This window comes from Heteronotia binoei, chromosome 16 (genome assembly GCF_032191835.1).
Source record: "Heteronotia binoei isolate CCM8104 ecotype False Entrance Well chromosome 16, APGP_CSIRO_Hbin_v1, whole genome shotgun sequence".
Taxonomy (NCBI): Eukaryota; Metazoa; Chordata; class Lepidosauria; order Squamata; family Gekkonidae; genus Heteronotia; species Heteronotia binoei.
Window position 1 is genome coordinate 29,885,484 of NC_083238.1, and position 27,485 is coordinate 29,912,968.

Below are 27,485 nucleotides of genomic sequence, written 5' to 3' on the forward strand. Positions count from 1 at the left end.
CAATTCAAGGTATTGGTTACCACCTACAAACCTCTTAATGGCCTTGGACCCACAGATTTGGACATATGAACATATGTATGAAAATATGAAGCTGCCTTATACTGAATCAGATCCTCGGTCCATCAAAGTCAATATTGTCTACTCAGACTGGCAGCAGCTGTCCAGGGTCTCAAGCTGAGGTTTTTCACGCCTATTTGCCTGGACCCTTTTTAGTTGGAGATGCCGGGGATTGAACCTGGGACCTTCTGCTTCCCAAGCAGATGCTCTACCACTGAGCCACCATCCCCACCCAGGGTGGACAGCCACTCAGAAAAACACATACCGAGTTAAAGTGTCAATATTCCCATTCACTTGTCAGCCCTTCTTTCCCCAAGTTTTTCTTGTCTAGCAGTCAGTGTGGTATAATAGGTAGAGTGTTGAACTGAGAGGCCTAAGTCTGAATCTCCACTCTGCCATGGAAACTCACTAGGTGACTTTTGGCCAGCCTCTTCAGCTAACCTACCTCATGGTGATAAGGAGGACAGCAGAATGATGTAAGCCACTTTGGCACTCCATTGGGGAGAAAGATGGAGTATAAATGAAGTAAATAAAATAAATAAAAGCTCTGGATTGAAAACTCACAATACAAGCCATTTATCCCCATCCATTAAGCAGAATTAACCCTGAGGAAAGATATAGCCTATGAAACACGATGTTTGCTTAGCTCCAGTGCAAAAATGTGTCAGAGAGTGAATTTATGGGAGCAGGGGGATGTAGCTTTGGGTGGGTCTACAGGACTGGGGGAGTGGTCCATTTTCTTTGTTCACACTTTCATCTCTTGTACTGCTCCCTCTCAGAGTCCCCTCCTCTCTTCACTTCTAGTGTGAGAGGGTATTTCTAGCTGGGAACAGCCAAGGCGGCAACATCAAGGAGACGTTCTTTCTCCAGGGAACAATATTCGCTGTTAATTCCTGAGGTAAGAATGCTTTCCCCTCCTACTCTAATACTATGTGTGAGAGAAAGCCACACATGAATGAAGACTGGGGTTTTAGAGGCATTGCTGTGTTTATTTGTGAGCTGAATTTCTGTAGTGAATCCTTTCTCTTTTCTGCCCTGAGGTCAGATACACAAAAGACATGACACTGATTTACGTGCCCAGTGGTTTCTTTAAGCACTATTAACGGTCTTTATGTGACTGGGTTGGCTGAGACTGGGGATGTAGCACAGTACGTTCCAAAGAAACTTCTCAACAAGTGGATCACACTGTCAAGGGGAAAGGAAAGCCCAAAGTACATGTGCAGCCAGCAGTGGAAACTGTAGCTGAGGGGCAGAGGGAGAGGTATTTGTTGATGTAGCTTATATGAATGTAATCGATGTCAGATCACAGTGTGTGCTTTTAGGAACAACACCTTCAGGTTAAATCCACAGTTACAATTGTTGGTATTTAACTCCCAAGTGCGTATCCAGTTACTGGTTAGTAATGTTGTTAACAACACTGCTGGGAGATGTCTGTAGGCAAGGTATTATAAATGAATTTGTTGTTGTAGTTGTGATGCAAGTTTCAGCCATTCTCCAACCTCACTCTATGCGGAAAGGGCAGCTATACAGATCTGCCCATCTGCCTTTCAACCACCCCTAGACCCTTTTATCACATTTCATTACTGCTTAGAGTACTCTGGCAGTAGCATGGGGTATAAACTATGGAAACCGGATGGCACAATATAGTGATGTGATTGTTGAACTTTCCAGACTAGGCGTTCAAATAGTTGGTCAGTTACTAGTCAAGCAAATTACTATTTCTTAGGTGAATTTACTTTGCCAGGTTGGCGTAATTATTATTTTTATAAAGTCCTTCAAAAAAAGTAAGTGTTGTATAGCAACTGAGTTAAAAGAACAAAGTCGCAGGCTTACAATCTGCAGCCTTCTATGAGTACAAAATGAAATTACCCCCATCTAAATTGCCATGGCTCTCTTTGGCAAACAAAATGTGGTCCGGAAATTTGTTATAACATTTTAATCATATGCAGTTCTGCAGGTATCTTTATTGTATGCAATGGTCTCAATGCATGTGAAAATAGATAAAGGTAGTCCTTTAAAAAGATAAAGGTAGTCCCCTGTGCAAGCACCAGTCGTTTTCGACTCTGGGGTGATGTTGCTTTCACAACGTTTTCACAAAAGACTTTTTACGGGGTGGTTTGCCATTGCCTTCCCCAGTCATCTACACTTCCCCCCCCAGCAAGCATAGTTTACTTGCATATAAAACGCTGGATCATTGGCTTGTGTTTTACTATAAGAGTGTTGAATTACTGCTTTATATGCACTCATATTTTTGGCTGAGATGGTAACAAAGGAGATTTGTCTGTTGTTCACTTTGCTATCTTTTTATAATAATCTTGTCTTCTCTCTTTCTGGGCAAAGTATACCATGTTCTCCAGATTATGGTGGCTTTTGTTCCTGGCTGATCATCATCTTTTTTTGGCACAAAACACCAAAGAAGAAAAAAGAAATGCAATGAAAAAACAGAAGTCCAAACCTTTCTTATCAAATGCAGTAGAAAAATACCCCAGTTCAAGCGACCAAGGTGATTGCATTTTATCAGATGCTTTTGATTTGTAATTTTCACTTTGGGAACATGAATTGCTTAGAAGTAGAATGGCTGTTCTAGAGCATGCGCACATGTTTACCATAAGGACTGAGAAAAGAAAAACTGTTCCATTACTATTAGATTTTGTCCCATTTTATTATGTACTCAGTATGCTGAACTAGATGACATCCAAGTGAGTTGATACAGTACTCCTGGGTTTTTTTCCATGCAACACATTTTTAAAATAGTTCTTTCACGGAAGATGGTTTATCTCTATGTATATCTCTAACATCCGCAAGGGGTTTTTTAATCTTGGCCAGCATATGAAGAACTTTATGAGCACCTGAGGGCTATCTTATGCTCAGTGGGATATTTGACATCTGATTTACACAGCAGACTTGCCTCCTCAGTTTCAATTTCAGAAATGGTTTGCCATAAACATAGGAAACTACAGGCTGGAAAATGTGCATGTGAGAGTATGAGACAGTACATTAAGCCATCATGATAAACCATAATTTATAAACTGTGGTTTTATCAAACCCTGATTACTCACAACAACATCTGAAAGTAGACAGTATGCTAGACTAGTTGATACCAAATGAGAATTTCAAGCTAGGCCTCCCCACCACTCCCCCCTTCATACTTTTAAACAACACACACACACACAGAGCGGGGGAATTCACCAGTCACCATAATGGAAGAGAGACAGGAAAACACTCTCTACAAATTCATACTTTCTCACTTTAACCCTTTAACTGAAAATACCGCTTTCTTGCTACAAAAGAGTACTAGTTATGATTATGTCAAGCAGAAGGGTGTTGGTGCTGGTGGAAAGCGCTGTCAAGCTGCACACAATTTATGCCTACCTCTTTGTACCAATCCCAGACTTCCTTGGTGGTCTCCCATCCAAGTACTAACCAGGGCCAATCCTGCTTAGCTTCTGAGATCTGACATGATTGGGCTAACTAGGATCATCCAGGTCAGGGTTCATAGGATTATGCAAATACGGATTCCTAGAGAGGCTGCCATGCTAAACTCCTGAAGCACTATAGTGGTAGGATTGCCAGTTCTGGGTTGGGAATTCCTGGAGATTTGAGGGTGAAGTCTAGAGAGGGAAGGATTTGGAGAAGGGCTCAGCAGGGTATAATGCTGTAAAGTCCATCTCTAGAGCAGGGGTGTCGAACTCATTTGTTATAAGGGCCGGAATTGACATAAATGAGACCTTGCCAGTCCGGGCCATATGTATCATAAAATGTAATGCCAGGTAGCGGACATATTAAACTTTATAAAGGGCACAGACACAATTAAAGATTTTTAAAAAAACTTAAAATAAAACATGCTTTCAATATTAGCACACTTGCAATATTTTGTTTGACAGTCTCTGATAAACGTCACCTCTTGCTATGAACTATTGCATCAAAAACTGCAGACAATGTCTGTGCTGTACCAGTCTTGAATATGTGCTGTTCAGGTGTGCACATCTGTAAGTTGCAAACCTACTTTTGATTCATTGACATACATTACAGACATCTCATGGTCAACGCTTTGAGCCTAAGACCCAGAGGAACATGAAGTAGCTGGGCATTGTGTACAGAAGTTGCTTCACGTACTAGTCAAGAACATGTGAAGGCACCATGGCACAGACTGAGGGCTATGTGCTTGTCTACAAAACTATAGTTTTCCCCAGAAAAATGACTACAACTAAAAAAAAAATACAACTTCCTTCCAGAAAATAACTATAAGAACAGAGAGACAGCCATGTACAGTGGTCAGTGTCAGCCTACTATCTGGGAAGTCTAAAGACCCCAAATCAAAGGAAAATGTGAAAGAAAAATTAAGGAAAATTTGCTGGGTAAACCTGGGGTGGAATACACTCTCGGCCTAATTTTGATATTTCTCTTCTAAATAGTTCATGTCACATTCTCAGGGTGCAGGCAGGCAGGAGTCCAAAGCCAGTCCAAGGTCAAAGTCCAGGAAGTCAAGCAGGAGCCAAGTCACCAATGCAGAATCATAAACCGGAATCAGAAGTCAATGTCCAGAAGCCAAAAGGTCAGGGTGCCAAGGAAATCAAGCAGGTCAGGATCAGGAAGGAGCGTGGATACAGGCCAGAGAATAGACTTGTTGCTTCCACAAGGTTACCAGGTCCTGGGTGGGAGCTATATGGGAGTCAGCCTGCTCCCTGGGTGGCAATGACTTTGCTAGAACTCAGGGCTGAGAGATCTGAAGCATTGGCATGCCTCATGTCTTTGCTCTGAAAGTTCTTTCCGGAGCCTGCTTCGAACTCTTGAGATGGGAGGAGGAGAGCTTGGAGGAGATTGATCGTCAACAGCTGACACTGGTGCCTGGAGAGTGATTGATGGCCTAGCTGCTGTTTGTTCAGCTGAGGAACTGGCTGGCAACTCTTCCAGGTCTGTTAGCCCTTCCAGCTCCTCCTCGTCAGGGCTCATGACACTATCCTCCCACTGCAGGACCCTCCCCCACAGACAGGTCAGGCAGGTCAGGGTAGGCCTTGCGGAACTGCTGCACGAGGTCAGGGGTGGGTAGGTTGTCCATGGGCTCCTATGAACAGTCCTCGGGGCCATAGCCTTCCCAGTCCACAAGGTACTGGAGGTCCCTGCAGTGGATTCAGGAGTCCAGGAGCTGGTGGACCTCATATACCTCCTCGTCATCAACCAGGAAAGGAGGAGGCGGCGCTGGAGGTGGCAGTCGGATGGATTTGGTGGTGTAGCAGGAACAAGGAGGGACCGGTGGAAGACCGGGTGGCTGCGGAGGGTGGCTGGCAGCTGTAGCCAGAAGGCAATGGGGTTGATTTGGTCCGTGATCAGGTAAGGCCCCACAAAGTGAGGCTCCAGCTTGCGAGACCGGCCAGGCCAATGCAGATAATGGGTGGAGAGCCAGACATGGTCCCCGTGCTTCAGTGGGGGCCCCACCTGTCGCTTTCAGTCGGCAGCTGTCTTGTAGGCCTCTTTAGCCTGTTGGAGTTGCTCTCGGAGCAAGTCCTGGAGAGCCCGGAGGTGCGCATCAGCAGCAGGGACTGCTGTGGGGGGCAGGACTGCGGGGAAGAAGCGAGGGTGGTACCCATAGGTGGCAGCAAATGGGGTCCTTTGCATGGACACATGTATGGAGTTGTTGTAGGCAAACTTGGCCAGGGGTAGCAAGGCAGCCCAGTCATCCTGCTGGTAGCTGGTGTAACAATGCAGGTATTGTTCCAGCGTGGCATTGGTGCGTTCGGTCTGCCCATCCGTTTGAGGATGGTATGCTGAGGACAAATGCACCTGAGTGCCTAAGCTGGAGTGCAGGGCTTGCTAGAATCAGGAGTTGAACTGGGGGCCTCAGTCTGAGATCGTGTGCCGGGAGCCCGTGCAGGCGACAGACATGCTGGAGGTAGAGCTGGGCTGTTTCAGGAGCCATGGGTGGCTTGGGACATGGAACAAAGTGAGCCATCTTGGTGAAGAGGTCCACCATCACCAGGATGCAAGTGTGCCCCTTGGACCTGGGGAGCTTGTTGATAAAGTCCAGAGAGATGGTATCCCAGGATCCTGCAGGCATGGGTAGAGGAGGTAAAAGCCCTGGGGGCTTGGCTGTTACACCCTTGGCCTGCTGGCAGACCTCACAGGAACCGACATAGCAGGCCACGTCAGCACGGACACAAGGCCACCAGAACTCCCGCGTGAGCAGGTGCAGGGTCTTGTGTTGGCTGACATGCCCCGCAGGAGGGGAGTCGTGGGTCAGGTGGAGCACATCAGCCCGGAGGGGCCTCAGAGGCATGTATAGGTGCCCATGGTGCAGGAGGAGACCTTGGCGGGTAGAGAGGTCCCCGGCCAGGCCATCTTGCACTTCCAGGAGGTGTTGCTGAGCCCAGCGGTCTTGGGCCTGGCTGGCCTGGATGTCTGCAGCCAAGGTCGGGTGAGTCGTGGTGACAGCGAAGGCCGAGGGTGCAAGGATGAGCCCAGTTGGGGTCTCCTCCGTTAGAGGCACAGCGTACTCCAGTTTTCAGGAGAGGGCATCTGCTTTCCGGTTCTGGTTCTGTGGGATGTAGGTAATCTGGAAGTCAAACCGGGAAAAGAAAAGGGACCACCGGATCTGATGCTGGGTGAGGCGTCGAGCAGTCTGTAGATGCTCCAGGTTCCGGAGGTCAATCAGGACCTGGACAGGGTGACGGGCCCCTTCAAGGGGATGCCTCCAAACCTCAAAGGCGGTCTTGATGGCCAGGAGTCTGTGGGCATCAGCGCTCTGTGGGCATCAGCTGTCGCGAGTAGTATGTGCAGGGTTGTAGTGGCTGGGAGGGGTCCTCCCGCTGGGATAGCACTGCACTGAGGGCAACGCTGGAGGTGTCAGTCTCTACTGTGAACGGCAGCTGCGGGTCTGGGTAATGCAGGAGCAGCTTGGTGGTGAAGCAGGTTTTCAGGGTGGTGAAGGCATGGTCTGCCTCTGGAGTCCAGTGAAATGGCTCTTTGGGCCGGAGGAGCTGGGTCAGAGGCGTGGTTACGTTGGCATAGGCAGGGATGAACTGGCGGTAATAATTGGAAAAGCCAAGGAACCGCTGTACATCCTTGCGGTTCCGTGGTGTCTGCCAGGTCAGGACCACCTTGACTTTGTTTGGGTCCATCCGAGTCCCATGGGGTGAGACGATGTGGCCAAGGAACTCGACTGCTGTTAAGTCAAAGGCACACTTCTCTAGCTTGGCGTAGAGACCATGCTCGTGCAGGCGTTGCAGGACCTGGCGGATGTGCCCTGGGTGCTGGGCGGGGCTTTGGGAATAAATTAAAATGTCATCTAAATAAATGATCACAAAGCGGTCGAGCAGGTCACGGAAGATGTTCATCAGCCTTTGGAAGACAGTGGGGGTGTTGGTCAGGCCAAAGGGCATCACGAGATACTCGTACTGGCCATAGCGGGTCCTGAAAGCCATCTTCCATTCATCTCCTGTGCGGATCCACACCAAGTTGTACGCGGCCCGGAGGTCCAGCTTGGTATAGACCTGGGCCCCCTTAAGGCGATCCAGTAGTTCTGGGATCAGGGGCAAAGGGTAGTGGTCTCGGATGGTAATTTTGTTCAGGGCCCGGTAGTCATTGCAAGGCCAGAAATCGCCACCTTGACAAAGAGAACAGGGGCAGACAGCGGGGACATGGATGGCCAGATCAAAAAAAGCAGGGAAGGGAAAATGAAGCAGATGGCAGCCAGTTGCTGGAGGGCATGATTGGAGCCTTCTGCAAACCTGATCCGGCCCGCGGGCCATATGTTTAACACCCCTGCTCTAGAGCAATCATTTTATCCAGAGGAGCTAATCTAAGAAATCTGGAGATCAATGATAATTCTGGGAGATCTCCAGGCCCCACCTGGATGTTGGTAACCCTGTGATGAGAGCCTGGTGAGGAAGGTACTGCCACAGAAGGTGATGGCAGCTACAAGCACAGACAGCTTCCAGAGGGGACTGGATAAACATATGGAGCAGAGGTCCATCAGTGGCTATTCGCCACAGCATATTGTTGGAACTCTGGGGCAGTGATGGTCTGTATTCTTAGTGCTTGGGGTACAACAGTGGGAGGGCTTCTAGCGTCCTGGCCCCACTGATGGACCTCCTGAAGTCACCTGCTTTTTTTGGCCACTGTGTGACACAGAGTGTTGAACTGGATGAGCCATTGGCCAGATCCAACATGGCTTCTCTTATGTTCTTATGTAGATGTCCTGGTTTCTTCTTCCCCTAGAGCAACCTGGGCTGATGTACCACAGTTAAAGTTGCCAGCTATTGGTCTTCACATAAGGTTGCCAGATCCCTGGTCCAGCCAGGGACTCTCTCAATCTTCAGGGCTCCAATCCACCACTCCAAAGCAGACCCGCAGGGAAACCCCACCTCCAAACATCCCTGACATGATCACATAACTCAGAAGTGATGTCATCATGTTGCCTACGCCTCAAGTTGATGCTCTGGGCTTTGGACAAACTCTATGGTTTTGCAGCTGGCAGCAAGGCAGGACCTGGCAACTCTATCTTTATAAGCACCCATTTCTGCACCTTGGAAATGTGGAAGATACTCAGCCAACTCAGTTCTCAGGCCTCTAGGCCTAAGTCAGGCTTCTCCTCCCAAGTTCTCCACTAAAGTTATTGCCAACACCAGCAAATGTGTTCAAAGCAGTTTTGGCTCAACCCAAGCCTTTGTGTTCAAGCTCATCTCTCTTTTGGTCACTTAGAGACCCATAGCATGCTTTTGGGGCCTCTCCTCTTCTGTTCCTGGTAATCATAAACCAAACGTGGCTTCATGTGGTTCACAGAGATTGGATTAACTGTATTTTAGAGGAGGAGGAGTTTAATAAGTAAATTAAAAACACACACTGCACAGGTAAACAAAGCAGGCTGATCAAGGGTAAAAGAGATATGAATAAATATATAAATATAAACATTCCAGTATGTGGAATGCCCTCCCTAAAAACTTCAGGGCCTTGCAGGACCTACCACAATTCCGCAGGGCCTGTAAGACCGAACTGTTCAAACTCACTTTCGACAGTTAAGGGGAGGTGGATGTTATTCCACAGCACCGACAATCTCACTGAACCAATATAATTGAAACCAGAACATCAGAATAACCAGAACATCAATGTGCATCTTGGACTTTTAATGACTGTAAAATGTATGGAATGATTTTATTGCATATTCTGTTTTAACATTTTATGTTGTTCTTAACTGTTGTTAGCCACCCTGATTCTGTCAGGGGAGGGCGGGATATAAATTTGATTAAACAAACAAACAAACAAACAAACAAACAAACCCTCTGTCTCTGGCATGTCCTGATGTCCTAAAATGGTAATAAAAGATAGGCTATCTAATTCTTTAAATTGCAGTTAATTAAGCTTATACATTACCTTGGTTTCAGGGACCATCTCTTGCTTTTTCAGGACCACATTCTCATGGCTACTCTCCTTTGCTGAGATGGCCTCCTTCCTTCTCCTCAATGTGTGTAAAATGTCCTGTTCTTCAACAAGCTGCAATGTTTTATTCTCTGCTTTGGCCCCTCCCTGGGCAGACTCCTCCTCCTCCTTCTATCTGCCAAAAGGTCCACTCTTACCTTGACCTCCTGGAATTCTGTGTCTCTGGTTTGTGACTTAGGCTGCCCATTGTCCTCCCCTGGCCAGATTCGTCTGTATTTCTGTTTCTTCACTTTCTCCTGTAGCCTTTGTGTCTGCATAGAGTGCAAACTCAAATATCATCCTTTGGGGCTGCAATGTTTGGCACTAATCTTAATGACTTGGCACTAATCATTTCACCACAATTGTTTCCCTTTAAAGACACTTAATGATTAGAAATTGGAAGTTAAAGCTTTTCATTGCATGACTAATATCATCTGGTACTTCTTTGCAAAAGAAACAGATGTTAATGGGACAGCTAGAGAGACCCATTTAAAAGCTGGCAATCCTAAACGATAACTAGAAAAGGCATAAAAGCATAAGGCTGCAAATGCTCAAGTTACTGTAGCGTTGCCAACTGCCTGGAAAAAAAATGTCCCATCTCTTCAATACAGGCTTAATTGGATGTTACTGGATGATATTATTTCCTTCCATGACAAGAAGAGCTTCACCTGCCCATTTACATTCATTTGGCCTCTATTAAAATTGGTTTTTCTCCAAGTTTGTTAGCAACCTTAACAAAGCCAGCATCAGCATACCCTGAGGCGGGGCAGGTGCTATGGCCCAGGTCTTTTGGAAGGGTTTACCAATCAGCTGGCCAGCAGGAGAACTTACCAGGAACAGGTGGGAAGCCCAGGCTACGTCACTGGCAATGTGATGGCATCACTTCCGATATGTACCGGAAGTGATGTCATCACATTTGCTATGTCTGGGAGATGCTCTGGTATCTGAGCAAAAACTCTATGGTAGAAGTCATTTTGCCATAGAGTTTTTGTCCAGATGTAAGTAAGTAAAGTAAAGTAAAATTTTATTTGTATCCTGCCCTCCCCCGCCAAAGCAGGCTCAGGGCGGCTAACAACAACAGAAAACAATAGTACATTAATAAACCATTACATTAATAAACATTAAATTAGCCTTAAAAACCAGTTAATACATTAATTAAAAGCCATTATTAATTAATTACATTAAATTGAATTAAATTAAATCTAACCATAATTATCGTTGGCGCTATATCTATCATTTGGTATTGATGGCGGATATTTCTTTGTTGTGCACTTGTAGTTCAGCTATTCATAAACACCAGTTTAAAGAGGGTGGTCTTGCAGGCCCTGCGGAACTGATCAAGGTTCCGCAGGGCCCGCACCTCCTCTGGGAGTTGATTCCAAAGATATGGGGCCGCGGAAGAAAAGGCCCGTGTGCGGGTGTTCTGGAGTTTGATTTCTTTTGGTCCAGGGGTAGTCAATCTGTTTTTTCCTACTGACCTCAGTGCTCTCTGGGGCTCGTATGGGGAGAGACGGTCCTTCAGGTAGGCCGGTCCTCGGCCATATAGGGCTTTAAAGGTAATAACCAGCACTTTGTACTGGACCCGGTATACAATCGGTAGCCAGTGCAGTTCGCGTAGCCCCGGCCGTATATGTTCCCATCTTGGGAGACCAAGCAACAGCCTGGCCGCCGCATTCTGCACTAGTTGTAACTTCCGGGTCCGGCACAGAGGCAGCCCCATGTAGAGGGCGTTACAGTAGTCCAATCTTGAGGTGACCGTCGCATGGATCACCGTTGCTAGGTCCCGACGCTCTAGGAAAGGAGCCAGCTGCCTCGCTCGCCTCAGATGGAAGAATGCTGACTTGGCAGTGGCTGTTATCTGGGCCTCCATTGATAGTGAAAGCATTGCCAGGATGTCCCAACATGATAACATCACTTCCTGTGCACACCAGAAATTGCATTCCCACATCGCCAGTGTTGTACCCTGGACCTTTCTTCTGCTCCTAGTGAGTTCCCCCAACCCTCACTGGTGGCCAGGAGAGACCTATATTGCCCCCCTCTTCCCACCAACTCTCTTCCCATGTTGCCCATCTGCTTGCTTCTAAGTACCACCCACACTCCCATCTGCATGCACTGTCTAGTACTGCTGGGGGAAGGGTGTGCAGGAGGAAAATGACAGCAGTATTCACTGCAGCAGTGCTCCAAGTTGTATAAAGTGCCCAATACAGTTGGGAAAGGGTGTATGAGAACAGGGAGGGCTGGCAAATGAATGAATGGGTAGGGGACGAATGCACAGGTGGGTAGTGGGGAGGAGAAAGCAGGCAGGTGAGTAAGGAGGTACAAGTGGGGAGCATGGTGAGGACAAGGGAGGAATGGTGTTCCTTGGACTCTGTCTGCCCAGGACCCATAAAAATATGGAACCAGCTCTGAACCCTAATTCCAGTTGTCCACCCAGCAGTCCAGAAATATGGTTGCCAGCCTCCAGGTGGTGGATGGAGATCTCCTGGGATTACAAATGATCTCCAGGTGATAGTTCATGTGAAAAAATGACCACTTTGGAAGGTGGACTCTATGACATTACACTCCATTGATGTCCCTCCCTTCCCCAAACCCTGCCCCCCTCAGGGTCCACACCCCCCCCCCCAAATTCCAGGCATTTCCCACCCCAGAGCTGGTAACCCTAAACCTGACAACATGCCACTAATTTGATGTGACTAATTATGTTTTTGTTTGACAACGTGTTATTTCTAGATGAAGACTGCATTCTGGAAATGGCTTTCCTCCTGGACAGTTCAGAGAGTGCTAAGAACTTCAACCACGAACAGCAGAAAAACTTTGTCTTGGAGATAGTGGACCGAATGAAAGGACTGCAACTCACCTCTGGGCGTACCCTCAGTTGGAGGATAGCCTTACTCCAGTATAGCAGCACTGTTCTCATAGAGCAAACTTTCCGCGACTGGAAGGGCCCGGATGCTTTTAAATCCCGCATCGCTCCTATTACCTACATAGGCCATGGGACCTATACTACCTATGCTATCACTAACCTCACACAACTGTACATGACTGAAGGGACTCATGGTAGTGTGAAAGTTGCCGTGCTCTTGACAGATGGAGTGGACCATCCGAGAAACCCAGATATTTTTTCAGCTACTGCTGATGCTAAACATCAAGGTATCGTGTTCTTCACAGTGGGGATGACCAGAGTGGCTGAGGAGGTGGCCAATGCTGCCAAGCTCCGGCTTCTGGCCAGTGTTCCTGCATCCAGGTTTGTCTTCAATCTGCAAGAGAAAGGAATTGTGGAGAGAATTCTCAATGAAATGGTAGGAAGAGACAAAGTTTTCAGTAGCAGCTATATAAAGCATATACAACACTTACGGTACACAGGGCTTTTTTTGTAGTAGGAACTCCTTTGCATATTAGGCCACACCTCTTGATGTAGCCAATCCTCCAAGAGCTTACAGGGCTGTTAGTACAGGGCCTACTGTAAGCTCCAGGAGGATTGGCTACATCAGGGGGTGTGACCTAATATGCAAAGGAGTTCTTGCCACAAAAAAAAGCCCTGATGGTACATAAGTATATTATGTACTTCTTGCAAATAATTACTATATAATTTTTATCACATTATATTTGTTATTGTTGTTTTTCTTGTTACTGATGCACCTAAAACACAGGTCCCTGATAGCAAACTCATAATCAGTGGTGCCCTCACAGCTGGACTTGGGAGCAAGTCCAAGGTACCACTCAAATTGATTCAGTAGAAAGGCTCGTAAATGTAGGTTGTAGCTAATGATGTTCCAGGTCAGCCTAGCTTATCATTGTCTTTATCCTACTTCTTCCCCATTCTGTATTCTGGGAAGGGGCACTCACACAACCCATTTAAGTCCAGAGTTTAAAATGGCCTACAGCACTACCAATCACAGTCTGATAATGCAATCCGTAAAAAGTCTGCCGTGAAAACGTTGTGAAAGCAACATCACCCCAGAGTTGGAAACGACTGGTGCTTGCACAGGGGACTACCTTTACCTTTTTAAGCAGTTACACCCTTCTAAGTTAATTGAAGGATGTAACTCTGATTATGATTGCATTGCAAATACCACAACCAACTTTAAAGAAAACCTAACAGAAAAAAATAAAACTTGCCTGAGCATTGAGAATTACATATAAGTCTCCTTGGAAGATTTCTAAAATTTGGCATTCATTTTTAAAATGTTTTTAGAAGTTTCTTAGTACCCTAATTCTGTTTTGTTTTTAAATGTGTGTATAATAAAGGATTGCCCTGACCTGGATCACCCAGGCTAGCTTGATCTCATTGGATCTTGGAAGCGAAGCAAGGTCAGCCCAAGATTATATTTGGATGGGAGACCTCCAAGGGATTCCAGGGTCACTAAGTAGAGGCAGGCAATGACAAGCCACCTCTGAATGTCTCTTGCTTTGAAAACCCTATTGGGTTGCCATAGGTCAACTGTGACTTGACAGCACTTTACACACACACAATAAAGGGTGGCACCATAACAGTGTTCCTTGTTTGGTGTTTCTAATGCATTGTCTTTCTTGGAGATTATACCATTCTACTTCCAAAGCTCGGTATTTTGTATACACAGGGCTTTTTTTATAGAAAAAAGCCCAGCAGGAACTCATTTGCATATCAGGCCACACACCCTGATGCCAAGCCGGCCAGAACTGCATTCCTGTGCGTTCCTGCTCCAAAAGAAGACCTGGGTATACATGATACTTCTCCTGAGCAATTAATTCACTGCCATTTTGTTTTCCATGAAGAATGTGATTAGAGTTGCCATATGTCTTTATTTATTTATTTTTAAATTGCCTTTGGTATTTATCCTCTCAAGTACCCCTACAGTACAATGCCAGAAAAGTACTGACCTTCACACGCCCTATTATTTCAATTCATGCTTAATCAAGTTATCTGTATCTGTAACCTATTTTCAGAGCAATCTTAAGAGACTTGCAGTGGGCTTAGAAATATGTAATTCTGTTTAGGATTGCACTGTTGGTTAGATAATCCTAGGGCAGATGCTTGACTTGATGGGCCTATCTCCTCTTAGAAGCTTGATGCATAACAGGGAGTAATGCCCATATGAAGCTTTGAAGGTCTTCCTATTGATTTCCATATGTTATATATTTCTAAAGACATACCAAGTTTGTTCATTAAAATAGATGTCAGTTCTCTTGTGTTTCAGGCGTGCGACCTTACAGCTATCTCCTATAAAATATTATTTTTAAATGTTATGCTGTATTATCAACAATATTAATTTTGTTTGAAATATCTGTCCCCACAGAAAGATCTGGCAGAAGAAGGAGTAAGTACACAAGATTCTTCTTTTTGTTTTAGAAGATTGGGACTACAGCACGGGAGCAGGGTTCAGCCGCCCCTACCCCTATATTCCTGACCCAAAACAGCCTGAGAATGACACTATTTGCCCACATTCAGTGGCTGCACATGTACTGATTTCAGGCCAGGAAAACAGTACTGAAGATCCTTCTCCTGTGCCATGGTCCTGGTCTGAATTGGGGCCTAACGTATTTTGGGCAGTGTGTTGCCTGATGTCTGATTGCTTCAGTCAAAGCGAGGGAAAACTTAAGAACATAAGAGAAGCCATGGTGGATCAGGCCTATGGTCCATCAAATCTAACACTCTGTGTCATACAGTAGCCAAAAAACAGGTGCCATCAGGAGATCCACCAATGGGGCCAGGACACTAGAAGCTCTCCCACTGTTGCCTCCCAAGCACCAAGAGCATACAGTTTCCCAGCATGGCGTTGGCCTTTTTTAATTGCGGTCACACACTGTCTTAACCTTTTCAGTGAGTTATCTACCATGACCCCAAGATTTCTCTCTCAGTCAGTCTCTGCCAGTTCGGACTCCATCAATGTATTTATAGTTAGGATTTTTTGGCCCCAATGTGCATTACTTTGCCACATTGAACCTCATTTGCCAGGTTGACACCCACTCACTCAGCCTCGACAGTTCCCTTTGGAGTGCCTCACAATCCGCCCTGGTTCTCACCACCCTGAACCTATAGACCAGGCAGGCGTAGTTTAGTCCATGGAAGTAAATGGGCTTAGATGATATACTTCTTTTTAGGATTGTGCTGTAATAATGAATCATACACACTAAATAATGCACTTTCAATCCATTTTCCAACTGGATTTTGCCAGTCCACACAGTAAAATCCAGTTGGAAAGTACAATGAAAGTGGATTGAAAGTGCATTATTTAGTATGTGTGATCGTAGCCTGTATCTAGCCTGGAGAAACATCGACTGCGGGGTGACATGATAGAGGTTTACAAGATAATGCATGGGATGGAGAAAGTAGAGAAAGAAGTACTTTTCTCCCTTTCTCACAATACAAGAACTCGTGGGCATTCGATGAAATTGCTGAGCAGCCAGGTTAAAACGGATAAAAGGAAGTACTTCTTCACCCAAAGGGTGATTAACATGTGGAATTCACTGCCACAGGAGGTGGTGGCGGCCACAAGCATAGCCACCTTCAAGAGGGGTTTAGATAAAAATATGGAGCAGAAGTCCATCAGTGGCTATTAGCCACAGTGTGTGTGTATGTATAAAATTTTTTGCCACTGTGTGACACAGAGTGTTGGACTGGATGGGCCATTGGCCTGATCCAACATGGCTTCTCTTATGTTCTTATGTTCTTATCTACATGTATATGTGAGACAGAGGCAATGCAGTGGGGAATTAACTCATAGGAGAAACATAGCTGTTTGTATACTTTCACTCATCTAGAAATTTGATCAGCACATCAACTAAAATGACATATGATAGAAAACGAGTTACCAACTTCCAGTGGGGCCTAGGGATCACCAGGAAATACCACTGATCTCCAGATGACAGACATCCGTTCCCCTGGAGAAAATGGCTGCTTTGGAGGGTAGATTCTACGGCATCCTACCCTGCTGAGTTCTCTCACCAACGCTGCCCTGCCCAGGCTGTACCCTCAAAACTCCAGGAATTTCTAACATAGACAACTTTAATTGCAAAGCACAGGAGGGTCAGCATGTGGTTCTAAATCAGCTTTCCTGCATGGCCATCACTTGATTCAGAAACCTGGTACAAGTGCATTTAATATTGTATTTCTTGTTTTGTACATGTCAAGAAAATAATTCTTTCACATGGGAAAGACGACAGCAGGGAAAACGTGAAATAGCAGCTTGTAGACCATGCGAATACAGCTTCAACCTTTCCAGGGCACTCTGATGATTAGAAAAATCTGAAATTGGCTATTTGTACATATCTATCCTGAAATGGCAAACATGAACAAGACTGCCCAGAAAGCTGAAATTTGAACAAGGATGTTGGCAGCGAAGGCTGAAAGAAAAATATGATTTTTGACCATGTTGTACAAAGGGAAGCAAGAGCACTGGGTAACAAATCAAGAGGTGTGAAAGTCAAAATTAGTTGCAGTTCTGTGAAAAAAAATAGAAACCTCTTCCAAGAGTATATCTTTCATAGCTGTATATAAGTAATAAAAAAATAAGAAATACTTCATTAATAGAGTCCTGGACTTAATGGGCCTTTGGTCTGATCCAGCATGGCTCTTCTTTTGTTTTTATGTAAAAATAAAAAAAAGTCTTTCTAGCTATATAAAGTTGATTAATTTGTGTGTGTGTGTGTTTTTCTTTAGTGTCCTCTGCCTCCCATATGTAACTGTGAAAAAGGAGAAAGGGGTCTACCTGGCCCAGCTGTAAGTTGCAGTTTTACTAATTTTGCTTCTCTTATGTTTAACTTTTATTGTGAATGAGAATTGTTGGTACAGATTTGTTACGGCTACTTGATAAAACACATAGCTATAGACAATGGCCATGATTTATTGCTGAAATTAGAAAGGCACAATCAGCATTTTTGTGGTTCAGTTTGTGGTTCATGGCTAGGGTTGCCGAGTCCAATTCAAGAAATATCTGGGGACTTTGGGAGTGGAGCCAGGAGCCTTTGGGGGTGGAGCCAGAAGCAAGTTGTGACAATCATAGTTGAACTCTGAAGGGAGTTCTGGCGATCACATCTAAAGTGACTGCACACCTTTTAAATGCCTTCCATTTGGAAACAATGAAAGATAGGGGCACCTTCTTTAGGGGTCATAAAATTGGACCCCCTGGTCCAATCTTTTTGAAACTTGGAGAGTGTTTTGAGGAGAGGCACTAGATGCTATGCTGAAATTTTGGTGCCTCTCCCTCAAACAATAGCCCTCTCAGAGCCCCAGATACCCACAGATCAATTCTCTATTATACTGTATGGGAATTGGTCTTCATAAGGTATGATGGAATGTCCAGGAGACATCCTCCCCCTGCGCCCGCTTTCTGCTAACCCTGAAGCATGGGGAGGCGTTCCAGATCAGGGAATCCCCTGTCCCCACCTAGGGACTGGCAGCCCTATTCATGGCCAAACCAGGAACCAAACCACAAACTGATACGAACCAGGAGGCTGGTTCACATCTGAACCAGTTTGTATCATTTTGTGACTCCTGCTTTCTGCTCCTGGCTGCTTTTTTCAGGGAGCACAAAGCAGAGGGTTAAATGGCTCTGAGCCATTTAAACCCATGTTCTGCTTTTCACGAGCCACCATGAACTGCCTTAAAATTTGTGGAAGTTCATGGTGACTCTTCAGTCTGCAAACATTGCTTTGTGAACCATAAACTGGCCCAAATTCATCATGAACTTTCATTCATGAGCCAGCTCATCCCCATCCTTACACATGAGGGAGTGGACATTTTTGCCAGTTTTTTGTTTCCTACTCTAGAACTCCCACACGGTACAATTTGTCCTGTGGGAAGTTCTGTTCTGCAAGCAAAGCTCTACTTGAAGTCCTTTTGGACCCAACCCATGCATAAGATGTGTGCGCACTACTTCAGACTGCAGGTAGAGGATCACTCTCAGAAAAGTTCTTTTATGTTAAAAACTCCCCACAATGGGGTTGCCAAGTCCTTTTCAAGTCCCAGCGGGGGACTTTCACGGGTGCACTTTGCACATGCATGACAAAATGACGTCACAATAGGTACCATAGAGTTTTAACCTCCCAAATGGCTAGAGCATCCAGGAAAACCGTAGTGTTTTCCTGGAAATGCCTAGAGCGGCCTGCGTGTGCACCACCATTTTGATGACATCACTTCCAAGTGACATCATCACGCCAGTGATTCAGGGGGAGGTTCCCCCCATCGGTGGCCCTACCCCACAAAAAGAGGTAGCAACTCTGTAGGGTCTTGGGTAGAAGTCTTTTTCTCACCTACTACTTGATTTTAAAAAACCCTGGAAGTATTGTTGATTAACACTGGGATATTTTTGCATGCAAAGCAGGTACTCTGCCACTGAGCCACCACAGGAGAGCAACAGTATACTTCTCTAACTGCGATCTAAAGCAGGCTTCCCATTTACTTGCCCAGAGTGGGAATTACCCAACCCCAACCCCATTTTTCTGCCCCCAAGGAGATGAGAAGTGGTGGGAAAACAGCCTACCCATATTGATGCTCTAGAATTTTCCCTGGTCTCTGTGGTAAGGCCCACAGAGAGTAGGGGAGGCAGCCTAGCACATCACCTGGGAGGGACATCCTCCCCAAATTCCGGTCTCCCCAGGCAATGCCACAAAAATCTCCTGGTATTTGCTGAGGGAGTGATGGGAATGCCAGTCTAAAGTAACATCCTCCATTCTTCCACCCATTCTCCTGCACATGTGAAACAGGCCTAAGGCTACATTTTCTCAACTCAAGAGGAAACCTCAGCGAATGAAATGGTATTTAGTGCAAAGTTAACTGGAATAGCCATGGGCAATATGGCTGCATAACTACTTAGGAGACCGTCCTGTAGAATTCAATGGCAGATTGCCAGGAGAGTGTGTTAAGATCAGGCTATGCTTGCTGTTGACATACTGCAACGGTAAGGAGCTGAAGCAAGCTTGTTTTACAATAGAATAGTCTGCCTTAAAACACAATCTTTAATATTTTTGAAATGTAACCTTTCCAAACAAAGACACATTTATTCTCTGCTAAACATGTTCCTTCTTGCTTTTCTTGCTTTAGAAGTGCATGCTAGCTTTAAAAGAAAGATTATAAATTGGCGGCGGGGGGGGGGGGGCGGATATGTTCATGAAGGCAAACTTCTTGTCTAGCACAAACCCAAGAATGGCACCCACTAACAGCAAAGAAAGACAGAGATTCTAGCCAAAGGAAGTTTCACATTTTTGTGACAAATCTGCCTAAGGCAAGACTTCAGATGTGTAATAAACTTGGGCACTTTTATTTCTTTCTCGTTACATCATTTAATTTTTTCCCTAAATAATATAAGTTTTAAAGTTTGAATGCAGGGTAATTCCTTGACATGACATTAAGAAGTTTCCTCTAAAAGCAGCAGTTAACAAAGAACTGACATTATCATGGCACCAACTCTGAGCATTTGCAGTGGGTGGCTGTTGCAGGTGGGGAAACTCTCATTCAAATTTTTATAGCTTTTATACATTCCAAGGTAGACTCTACACAAACTTAAGATCTAGGGTTGCCAGCCTCCCAGACGGGGAGGGGATCCTCAGCCCCCAGCTCCCATTTCCCACCACTGCTTTGAGAAAAATGACATTAAAAATGGCTGTCAGTCCTTTGGCATGGCATCACTTCTGTGGAAAAACCTGGAAGTGATATCACATCACCAGGACTTTTTTTGTAGAAAAAGTCCAGCAAGAACTCATTTGCCTATTAGGTCCCACCCCCTGACATCAGCATTGTTTCACACAGGGCTTTTTGTAGAAAAAGCCCAGCAGGAGCTTATTTGCATAATAAGCCACACCCCAATGCCAAGCCAGCCAGAACGAAATTCCTGTGCGTTTCTACTCAAAAAAGCCCTGCACATCACTCTAGGAGTCACTGGAAACTCTGTGGTAGAACCGTAGCATCCCCAGCAAATCCTAGATAGGCTGACATTACATCTGGTGTTTTCTTTTTTTTCTTTCTTTAAAATAGCCTTTATTTTTTTATAAACCAAGGAAGTATAATGAACATGAACATATGAAGCTGCCTTATACTGAATCAGACCCTTGGTCCATCAAAGTCAGTATTGTCTTCTCAGACTGGCAGCGGCTCTCCAGGGTCTCAAGCTGAGGTTTTTCACACCTATTTGCCTGGACCCTTTTTTGGAGACGCCAGGGATTGAACCTGGGACTTTCTGCTTTCCAAGCAGATGCTCTACCACTGAGCCACCGTCCCTTCCCTTATAAACATATATAATAATAAACAATTATAACTGCAACAGCAGTAATGACAAAGTCATATCCCAGCAAAGAAACACAAAAACCTGTCAAAATTAATAACGTCTGTAAGAATATCGAAGAGTAATTGCATCTACCAGCAAGGAAGTATCTGGCAGTTTCCCTTCGGAGACTATATAGTTCAGGTATGGCCATCATATTTCCACAAAACCCAATTGGTCCCCCCCCCCAGAGTCTATACAACTGTTACTACGATAAGCTATCTTCTCCATAATATAAATATTCCTTAGTTTAACAAACCACAAGTCAATTGTGGGTGGATGTTTAGCCTTCTATCAAGATGTATAGCCATTCTAGCTGCCGCTAACAAGAATTCTATAAGCCTGTGTCACAAGCAGGGTACCAGGGAGGGCCTTTGCTGGCTGCCACCACTCTGCTACATGTCTGTCTTGGAGGGCCTAGAGCACCTACCCAACCCCTGTGTCTTCTTTCTCAACAAGTACATTTTAACTGTGACTGAAGATACAAGAGGACCCAGGCAGTAGAACAATAATAAGTTTATTGTAAGTGCTCAAGAACAAGTGTTTTTAATTATTAGTGCAACAGTGAAAGTGAAAAAAAACCCCCAGTAAAGGCGGTACAAAGAAAATAAAAGCCCTGATGTGATTAACTATACATTCTAATTCCACTGACTCACCACTCTTTGGATGAGGGAACTCTCATGACCGCAGCCCTCTCTCCAGCTCAGCTTTTCCAGAGAGAACTCTCCTACTACAGCCTCTCCAGAGAGAACAACCCTCCCTCTTAAGCTGGGCCTTCTTTCTAGGTCCCACCCCTCTGGTCTCCACTTGGCAAGCTTTTCCTCCAAAACTGCCGCTGTCCAGAGGGACGGAAGGAATCCTGGGAAATGTAGGCCCTGTAGCTACTCTAACACAGGCTCACCAGGCCTAGGATCATGACAGCCTCGATATAGACTATGGTATACCAAGCCCTAACCCTATATTAAGTAATATCTCTGGATGATGTTGTAATCTGTGTCCTGTGATCACAAAAATATGATCTCCAAGAGGCTTGAATGTAAGCACATGAGCACTAAGAATGACAGTAGTTAGCATGAACGTAATACATCTAGGTTTTTCTGAAAGTGATATCATGCCATCACTGATGGCTCCCCCACCCCCACCCCGCCAATCCTTCCTCCCTCAGCCTTTTGCTGGTTGCCCTCATTCTCCTTCGGTCTCTTGCTGCCCAGCCTGACACACCTACTGAAAACCCACATGTATAATGTACAGATACAAAAAAAGAATCTAGGCCCAGGGTAATTTCCTAACTTTCCTTCATTGTCTTTTTGTTTTCAGGGTAAAAAGGGTCGCCCTGGTGACGACGGAGCTACTGGTCCAAAGGGAGCAAAGGTAATACGACATAGGAAATTTGAATAAAATGTTTACTGGTGTTCAGATTTATGGTTTGGAAGGGAAAATGCTGAAATAAAACTTTGTTTATCCACTTGGCAGAGTTTAGAATTAAGGATCAAACTATCTGTGGCACTGGGAACTCCTGACTGGTGTTTCCAAATGGCTAACTACAAAAAGCAATTGTGAGGGACAGAAGGTTGATATGCAGGGCTTTCTTTGAGCAGGAACGTACAGGAACGCAGTTCCAGCTGGCTTGGTGTCGTGGGGTGGGGTGGGGTGGCCTAATATGTAAATGAGTCCCTGCCAGGCTTTTTATACAAAAAAGCCCTATGTGAAACAAGGATGATGTCAGGGGGCATGGCATAATATGTAAATGAGTTCCTGCTGGGCTTTTTCTACCAAAAAAGCCCTGTTGATATGGATTAGGATGGTATACTGGCTGCTTTTAGTCCCAATCAGGGGGGCAAGAGTGAGGACAAGAGAATCATGGGAACCTGTCCTTTTTTTCCTACTAGGGCTGAAAGTGGTTTTTGATCAGTGAAACAAGGCATGGGGAGAAGGGAATAAAAACTTTCTTCCCCCGGCACCATAGTCCCTTTCCATAGTAAAGGCTTTGTGACTGCTTTTTGCCACTAAATTACTTGTAGCAGAATCCAACTCTGGATCCCCCAATATCGTGTCATTAGGCCTCAACAGCAGAAAAGTCACCGTAAATGAAAACCATATTGCAGGTTTATAAAGTTCATAAATGGAACCTAGTATCGTCCTCAGAAGTTATTTTGAAGTTGATACAAAGTTGGACTGGAAGTTCTGTTCCCCCCACCCCCAGTAATACAGAATTCAAACCTGCTAACTCAAATGATATGTAGGGGAAATTTTTCACCTAACTTTAGAAGTAAAACACTTTGATGTTTCTAGGGAGAGCCAGGCTTAAATGGAATTCCAGGAAGAGATGGGACAGAGGTAAATATTCGTTTTTCTTTCCTATTTTGCATTCCTCATTTGGGAGAAATAGGGTTGCCATGTCTGGGTTGGAAAATACTTGGAGACTTTAGGGGTGAGTCCAGGAGAGGGTGGGGTTTGAGGAAGGGAGGGGCCTCAACATGGTACAGTGCCATAGAGTCCACCCTTCAAAACAGCCATTTTCTCCAGGGGAACTGATCTCTGTCAGCTGGAGATCAGTTGTAAAAGTGAGAGCTCTCCAGGCCCCACCTGGAGACTAGTAGCCCTGGGGGGAAGTACCTAGGGTATATAAACACACATAATATTGACTAGGAAAACTCCCAGAGGGCTGTTCCTCCAATGGACCACTGGCAAACAGGACCAAATGTCATGGCATTGCAATGCCAATACCTCAGGGGCTGCTAAGCTCAACTTGCTCCTGAGCCATTTTATAGGGCTGCCAAGTCCAATTCAAGAAATATCTGGGGACTTTGGGGGTGGAGCCAGGAGACTTTGGGGGTGGAGTCAGGAGACATCGGGGCGGAGCCAGGAACAAGGGTGTGACAAGCATAATTGAACTCCAAGGGAGTTCTGGCCATCACATTTAAAGGGACCGCACACCTTTTTAAATGTCTTCCTTCCATAGGAAATAATGAAGGATAGGGGCACCTTCTTTTGAGGATGCAAGGACTACGAGTCCCAGTATGCACCTCGCGAAGGGAGGCCGGACTGGAGCGAATAGCAGGCTGACGGTGGGCGTGTCTTTGTGACCCAGAGGAAGGGAGAAGCCTAAAGCTTGCGAGGGAGGAAGGCAGGCAGGGAAAGAGACACCGCGCCATTTCCCCACCCCACCCCCCGCTTCCACATTTTTGGAGAGCGGGGGATGCGGCTACTAATTCAGGGGTCCCCTGGCAGGATGGGGGGTTTGGGAAGCCTACCATTTTAACATCCTAGCCCACCTTTGTCACTAGTCATTCACAAAACTGTTGACTATGTGGATGAAATGGCTTATGTGTTCCATATCATGTCTTTGACCGCAGTTAAGTCAGCCTGAGCCAACTATCACAAGTGTGCTTTTGTGCTCATGGCTAGTGCTGTAAAGTTCCACAGAACATCTGCCAGGAGCGGAACTGCAAAGGAAATAGATAGACAATGACACTTGCAGTAGTATACAACAGACTTGTATAGTGCCAATCTTAGATATTTTCATATCTGAAGCAGAAAGTACAACAATATTTTCTTCCTCTGAGCAGGTGCAAATATTTTGCAGGAAAACAAAACTCTTCTGAAATCTGAAACAGCCTTTCATGGAGAAACTAGCCTTGGGATTTTGATGCTAATAATGCCTTATTCACACATGCACGGCACACACATACACACATGTACTGAATCCTCAGTCATCAAATCCAAGCCAACAGAGAAATGGTGGTCTAGTGATTGAATTGTATCCCACCTTTACTCTGAGATGCCCAAGACAACATAGATGGTTTTTCCCTTTCCCTTTCCATTTTATCCTCACAACAAACCTGAGAGTTAAGGTTACGTTGTGAAACAGGGTGCAATCATACTACACTAAATATTGCATTTTGTGATTGGATTTTTGCTATTCTTACACAGTAAAAATCCAGTTACAGAATGTATTATTTAGTTTAGTGTGAACACACCCAAAGTCTCACCTGAGGTGACAGAGTGTTCCTCAACTGCTTTTTTGGTTTATAACTCTGAGTCTTTAGAAGAAGATATTGGATTTATATCCCGCCCTCCACTCCGAATCTCAGAGTCTCAGAGCGGCTCACAATCTTCTTTATCTTTCACTCCCACAACAGACACCCTGTGAGGTGGGTGGGGCTGAGAGGGCTCTCACAGCAGCTGCCCTTTCAAGGACAACCTCTGCCAGAGCTATGACTGACCCAAGGCCATTTCAGCAGGTGCAAGTGGAGGAGTGGGGAATCAAACCCGGTTCTCCCATATAAGAATCCACACACTTAACCACTACATCAAACTGGCTTTAGACCAGGTTGGCTAAATATTTCAAATCAATGAACCTGTTCTCTTATACTAGTCCAGAATTTCTCACTCTGAAATTAGTATCAGTACTAATTTAATAAAGATATTTTGGTTTTGCTTTTTCCCTTAAGGGAAAGTCAGGATACAAAGGAGAAAAGGTATGTGTTCTTTTTCACTTTCTTGGGTCGACATCCACTGTAGTAACTGATATATCCATGTAAATTTAGTGATTGTAAAGGAAAAACATTTTAGTATCTCAGATATGAAACAGCTACATGGTATAATGGAATTGGCAGGAGGGGTGAAAAAGAAAGGAAATATTGAAGAGAAACTTGCAAATAAAAATGCAGAGATCCTATTACTGATTTGGTACTTTTTATCCAAGGGTGAAAGAGGTGAATGTGGAACACCAGGAATAAAAGGTGATCGAGTGAGTATCCTCTGATTCCTTGGGTGTTGTGGGGAGGGGTTCTACTGTAAGGATTTATATAAATGCACTAATTTTGTATGTGTAGCCCTGAGCAAAGTGAATAGGTCCCTTGCTGGTGCTATTTCAGGTTAGAAAGATGAGACTGAAGTCGCTTTTCTGTCTGCACCGTGGTTTCAAGCCAACCTGGGCCCCAGAACTAGATACCTGGGGACTTTGCGGGTGGGAGACTTTGCGGGTGGAGCCAGGAGACTTTCCATTCCTTAAAATAAATAACCCTCTCATGGATTGCTGCCTCCCTCTCATGGATTGCTGCCTTGTCGTGGTGAGAGGGCTTGCACGGTTCAATGAGGCTGTGGGCTATGCCATGCAGGGCCACCCAAGATGGACAGGCCACAGCTGAGAACCCAGACTCAATGTGATCCACTGGAGAAGGAAATGGCAAACCACTCCAGTATCCTTGCCAAGAAAACCCCATGAACAGAAACAAAAGGCTAAAGATATGGCGCTGGAAGATGAGCCCCTCAGGTCAGAAGGTGCCCAATATGCTACTGGGGAAGAGCGTTCAAATAACCACAGAAAGAGTGAAGTGGCTGGGCCAAAGCCGAAAGGACACTCAGCTGTGGATGTGTCTGATGGTGAAAGAACAGTCCGATGCTGCAAAGAACAATACTGCATCAGAACATGGAATGTAAGATCTATGAATCGAGGTGTAATGTACTGAGGTCAAAGACGTTCAGATGGCAACATGCTTTATTAGCGAGTACATCACAAAGACAACATGGCGGGGCTGGGTCCCCCGTTATATACATTTCCCAGAACAACCTTCTTCCAGGTCACGTCCAATCCTAGCCAGTTAAACTTCCCGCCGCTGATCGCCATAGGTGGGCTGCGTTCGTCCCTTCCAGGCACTGCCCACAGGCGCGCTGTGCTGTACTTTCTGGGACGAACACTAGACACAACACAAGGTAAGCTAGATGTGGTCAAACAAGAGATGGCAAGACTGAACATCAACATCTTGGGAATAAGTGAACTAAAATGGACGGGAATGGGTGAATTTAACTCAGAGGATCACTATATTGTGTCCAAGATTATTGTGTCCAAGAGTTCCGTAGAAGAAATGGTATGGCCTTTATAGTTAACAAGAGGGTGGGGAAGGCAGTAATGGGATACAATCTCAAAAATGACAGAATGATGTCGGTCCATATCCAAGGCAAACCATTCAATATCACAGTAATCCAAGTCTATGCCCCAACCACTGATGCAGAAGAGACTGAAGTGGACCAGTTCTATGAAGATCTACAACACCTTCTAGAATTAATACCAAAAAAGGATGTCCTCCTCATCATAAGGGAAAGGAATGCCAAAGTAGGAAGTCAAAAGGTGACCAGAAAAACTGAGAAGTTTGGCCTTGGAGAACAAAATGAAGCCGGGCAAAGGCTGATAGAGTTTTGTCAAGAGAACAAGCTGTTCATAGCAAACACCCTCTTTCAACAACCTAAAAGGCGACTCTACACATGGACATCACCTGATGAGCAACACAGAAATCAGATTGATTATATACTCTGCAGTCAAAGATGGAGAAGCTCCTTACAGTCAGCAAAAACAAGACTTGGAGCTGACTGCGGCTCAGATCATGAGCTACTCATTGCAAAATTCTGCTTAAACTGAAGAAAACTGAGAAAGCCATTAGGTCATTCAGGTCTGACCTTGATCACATCCCTTATTAATATACAGTGGAGGTGAAGAATAGGTTTAAGGAACTAGAGTTAATAGACAGAGTGCCTGAAGAACTATGGATGGAGGTTCATGACATTGTACAGAAGGCAGCAATCAGCACCATTCCAAAGAAAAAGAAATGCAAGAAAGCAAAGTGGCTGTCTGATGAGGCTTTACAAATAGCTGAGGAAAGAAGGAAAGCGAAAGGCAAAGGTGAAAAGGAAAAATTCACCCAACTGAATGTGGATTTCCAGAGAACAGCAAGGAGAGATAAGGAGGTCTTCCTGAAGGAACAATGCAAAGCAATAGAG

The 27,485-nt window shown here is 45.2% G+C and overlaps 1 protein-coding gene across 1 annotated transcript in view; it reads left to right on the forward strand.

Moving 5' to 3' along the window:
• Window positions 1-804: 804 nt before the first annotated feature.
• The window catches only part of LOC132585206 (collagen alpha-1(XXVIII) chain-like), a 77,704-nt gene continuing 51,023 nt past the window's right edge, over window positions 805-27,485 (forward strand). Inside the window, exons 1-9 of the mRNA XM_060257012.1 lie at window positions 805-955; window positions 2,398-2,560; window positions 12,199-12,767; window positions 14,745-14,765; window positions 17,108-17,167; window positions 22,023-22,076; window positions 22,998-23,042; window positions 25,160-25,186; window positions 25,414-25,458. Of these exons, the coding sequence (XP_060112995.1) occupies window positions 2,404-2,560; window positions 12,199-12,767; window positions 14,745-14,765; window positions 17,108-17,167; window positions 22,023-22,076; window positions 22,998-23,042; window positions 25,160-25,186; window positions 25,414-25,458 (978 nt within the window). The 5' untranslated portion in view covers window positions 805-955; window positions 2,398-2,403. The remainder of the gene's footprint in view (window positions 956-2,397; window positions 2,561-12,198; window positions 12,768-14,744; window positions 14,766-17,107; window positions 17,168-22,022; window positions 22,077-22,997; window positions 23,043-25,159; window positions 25,187-25,413; window positions 25,459-27,485) is intronic.